Source organism: Lucilia cuprina, chromosome 6, assembly GCF_022045245.1.
Source record: "Lucilia cuprina isolate Lc7/37 chromosome 6, ASM2204524v1, whole genome shotgun sequence".
Lineage (NCBI taxonomy): Eukaryota > Metazoa > Arthropoda > Insecta > Diptera > Calliphoridae > Lucilia > Lucilia cuprina.
This window is the reverse complement of record NC_060954.1, coordinates 8778398-8782027: the sequence shown is the minus strand read 5'-3', so window position 1 is coordinate 8782027 and position 3630 is coordinate 8778398. Positions and strand designations below refer to the sequence as shown.

Sequence of the window (3630 nt, the reverse complement as noted above, 5' to 3'; positions counted from 1 at the left end):
ACAGAACTAGAACAGAACTAGAACAGAACTAGAACAGAACTAGAACAGAACTAGAACAGATCTAGAACAGAACTAGAACAGAACTAGAACAGAACTAGAACATAACTAGAACAGAACTAGAACATAACTAGAACAGAAATAGAACAGAACTAGAATAGACTTGAATACTACTAGTTAGTTCAGAGTTTGTTCTTCATGTTTTATTTATATATTTTGCAGTTTCCTTATTTGCTAAAGCAATGACACATCATATGGTGCGTATGATTAGTAATTAATTATTTTTGTATTTAATAGTAAGTATACGCTCCTGAACTTATGGATAAAAATTGTTTAGTTAAATATTTAAGAATAACTTCTAATAATTTATTTATAATATTTTCTTTGATATTAATATAAATTTATTTTTGAACAAACAAAAACAAAAGTAATTAAAGTTTTTCAATTAAAACTTCATAATCACTTTTTCGCTAGTTACTTCTCTCATACAGACAAGTATTTTTAAAAGAAAATGTTTTTCTCTTATTTTAAACAAATCATACCTAGAAATACTTAACAAATTTAATTAACTGAGAGCGTTAAATTTAAATAAAAATGTTTACGCCATCTGCAAACATTATGACAATAATTTTTATTATTATATTTTGCTGTAAGTACTTTCTGTATGGCTAGTTGTTACACATACATAGGAATAATAAACTTAACAGCAGAAATAGCTATAATTATTTAATACTTTTGTTGGAACTACAAAATATGTTAATAATAATACAAAATCTAAGCAACTAAGTCGAACTTTATTTACAAAAAAAATCCCCTGCTAATTAAGTTTAATTATTATTTTTTCAGATTTTTCTTTTTATATACCATGAATAGTTGTTATTTCTCTAGTAATTTGTTCAACGTGCATACACTTATCATCAAATTTTAATACCAAATATTTACGTCAATTTAATGTTGAATAATTTGTTTAATTCCAACGTCATTGTAGGTTTTTGATTAAGTTAATTTAGCTTTTGTCTGTATCTGTCTGTGTATCTGTTTGAAAAAAAATTTAATAGAGTTTTAATTGCAGCGACCAGTACTGGTGTAAAGCTTTAATAGTATTATTAATATGATTATTAAAATGAAAGAAATTTACATTGGATAGCAAGGGTACAGTATTTAGAGGCATATAATTTTAATTGTTAGTAAATTCTATAAATATAAAGTCAGACATTTTCAAGGCCATTTGTCTGTTTTTTTCTTATGCCAACAGCCAAAAGTTCATATACACATATTAATTTAATTTGCTGGAATTCTCTTTAATACCAACTTAAAACGTTTGAAAACCTTCTCTTAAAAGCTTAACGATAACCTCGTTTAAACTTTTTATATAAAAGTGTATTTTATATTTTGTCGTACTGCCATCATTAAAGGATTTCCAGAAATTATTTACAAAATAACAACGTTTCCACAAAAGGACAATCAATTTGGGTAAACTCGTGCCATTATAAAATATTCTTTGCTATGTGGAAATATTCGCTCGTATATATTTTTTTTGAACATCGCAATAGCAACGAGTATTATATTATTTTTTAACAATGACATAAAATCAAATCAAATTTAATGACTGACTGACGTAAAGAGTACAATAACAACTTTAACTTACTAGTACTTGTATGTAAACGAGTAGTATATTAAATCATAACATACGTTAGTAACGATTAAAGCAATTTTTTTTCAAAACTTTTATTAAAAAATATATTATACACTACTTAACAGTAAATTATATTATTTTAAAAGCACTTTATAAATTCAAATATATTGCCTCTTTTATTTTTTGCTTAATGAATTAATTATTTCTTATGTTCATTTTTTTCTTAATTTTTAGAATGCCCCACCGCTATGGATGGCATGGAGCGTTTTGCATGTCCGACACCGGATTTGCAAGGTCGATATCGCTGTATAGACGATCACGTACTGTGTGATGGTTTCCTTGATTGTCCTGAGGGCGAAGATGAGGATAGAAGATCGTGTATGTTTTATAAAACGGTAAGTAATTTTGAAAAGATAAAAAGCGTGTACGTAATATTTAATAAAACTATAATTATATATTAATCATACGCACCGAAGGAATTATGAAACGACTTTATATGAAACACATCTGAAACAAAACTAGATAAGAATAAAGCAGAACAAAACTAGAACATAACTAAAACAGAACTAGAACAGAAATAGAACATAAATAAAACAGAACTAGAACAGCAATAGAACAGAACTAGAACAGAACTAGAACAGAACTAGAACAGAACTAGAACAGAACTAGAACAGAACTAGAACAGAACTAGAACAGAACTAGAACAGAACTAGAGCATTACCAGAACAGAACTAGAGCATTACCAGAACAGAACTAGAACAGAACTAGAACAGAACTAGAACAGAACTAGAACCGAACTAGAACCGAACTAGAACCGAACTAAAACAGAACTAGAACAGAACTAGAACAGAACTAGAACAGAACTAGAACAGAACTAGAACAGAACTAGAACAGAACTAGAACAGAACTAGAACAGAACTAGAAAAGAACTAGAACAGAACTAGAACAGAACTAGAACAGAACTAGAACAGAACTAGAACAGAACTAGAACAGAACTAAAACAGAACTAGAACAGAACAGAACTAAAAATACATAGTTTCTTATTTAAAAGTAAACTACAACTTAAGTTTCTACAAAAAACTTTCATAATTTATGTTTACATATTGATAAAGTTATGTTCGCTATATGAACTTTATCTTTTTGTTTGTTTCTTCTAATAATAATTCAATCAATCGTACGATTAAATCAACATGATATCGGAGCAATAAACTTTATTAACACACATATTTAGCAGTCTTTTTCACTACCGCTAGCCTTTTCATATTCACTCAACCTCCCCCCACACTCCTCACAAGAATTTAATTAACAGCTACACTCTCTGTCAAAAGTTACAATGAAATTTTAATTAAGAAACACACACACACAGATGGAATGTGAAATACATATTTAGTAAAAATAGAATAATTGTTAATAGATTCTCCATCAGTAGCAACAGCAGCTCTAGTTCAGTCAGTCATTGCTGAAGAGTTTTGAAAATGTCTGAAGAAAAAGTATTGATAGATAAAAATTGCCATAGAAAGATACATTAATAATTTTATATGAAAGTAATTGTTTGCTTAAGAAATTCCTAGAGATATTTATGGTCGGGTCGTATGAAAAGTATCATAAATTAGTTTGTATTAACTGTTATTATTTATTATGGTTAAATGTGTATGAATATTTTTCTAGTTCTGTTCTAGTTCTGTTTTAGTTTTGTTTTAATTCTGTCTAGTTCTGTTCTAGTTCTGTTCTAGTTCTGTTCTAGTTCTGTTCTAGTTCTGTTCTAGTTCTAGTTCTGTTCTAGTTCTGTTCTAGTTCTGTTCTAGTTCTGTTCTAGTTCTGTTCTAGTTTTGTTCTAGTTCTGTTCTAGTTCTGTTCTAGTTCTAGTTCTGTTCGAGTTTTGTTCCAGCTCTGTTCTAGTTCTGTTCTAGATCTGTTCTAGTTCTGTTCTAGTTCTGTTCTAGTTCTGTTCTAGTTCTGTTCTAGTTCTGTTCTAGTTCTGTTCTAGTTCTGTTCTA

General features: G+C 28.5%; 1 protein-coding gene across 1 annotated transcript in view; it reads left to right on the top strand.

Annotated features, from left to right (window-relative positions):
• LOC111688681 (putative mediator of RNA polymerase II transcription subunit 26) overlaps window positions 1–3630 on the top strand; it is a 55456-nt gene that overhangs the window by 48320 nt on the left and 3506 nt on the right. Inside the window, exon 3 of the mRNA XM_046955857.1 lies at window positions 1868–2028. Coding sequence (XP_046811813.1) covers window positions 1868–2028 — 161 coding nt within the window. The remainder of the gene's footprint in view (window positions 1–1867; window positions 2029–3630) is intronic.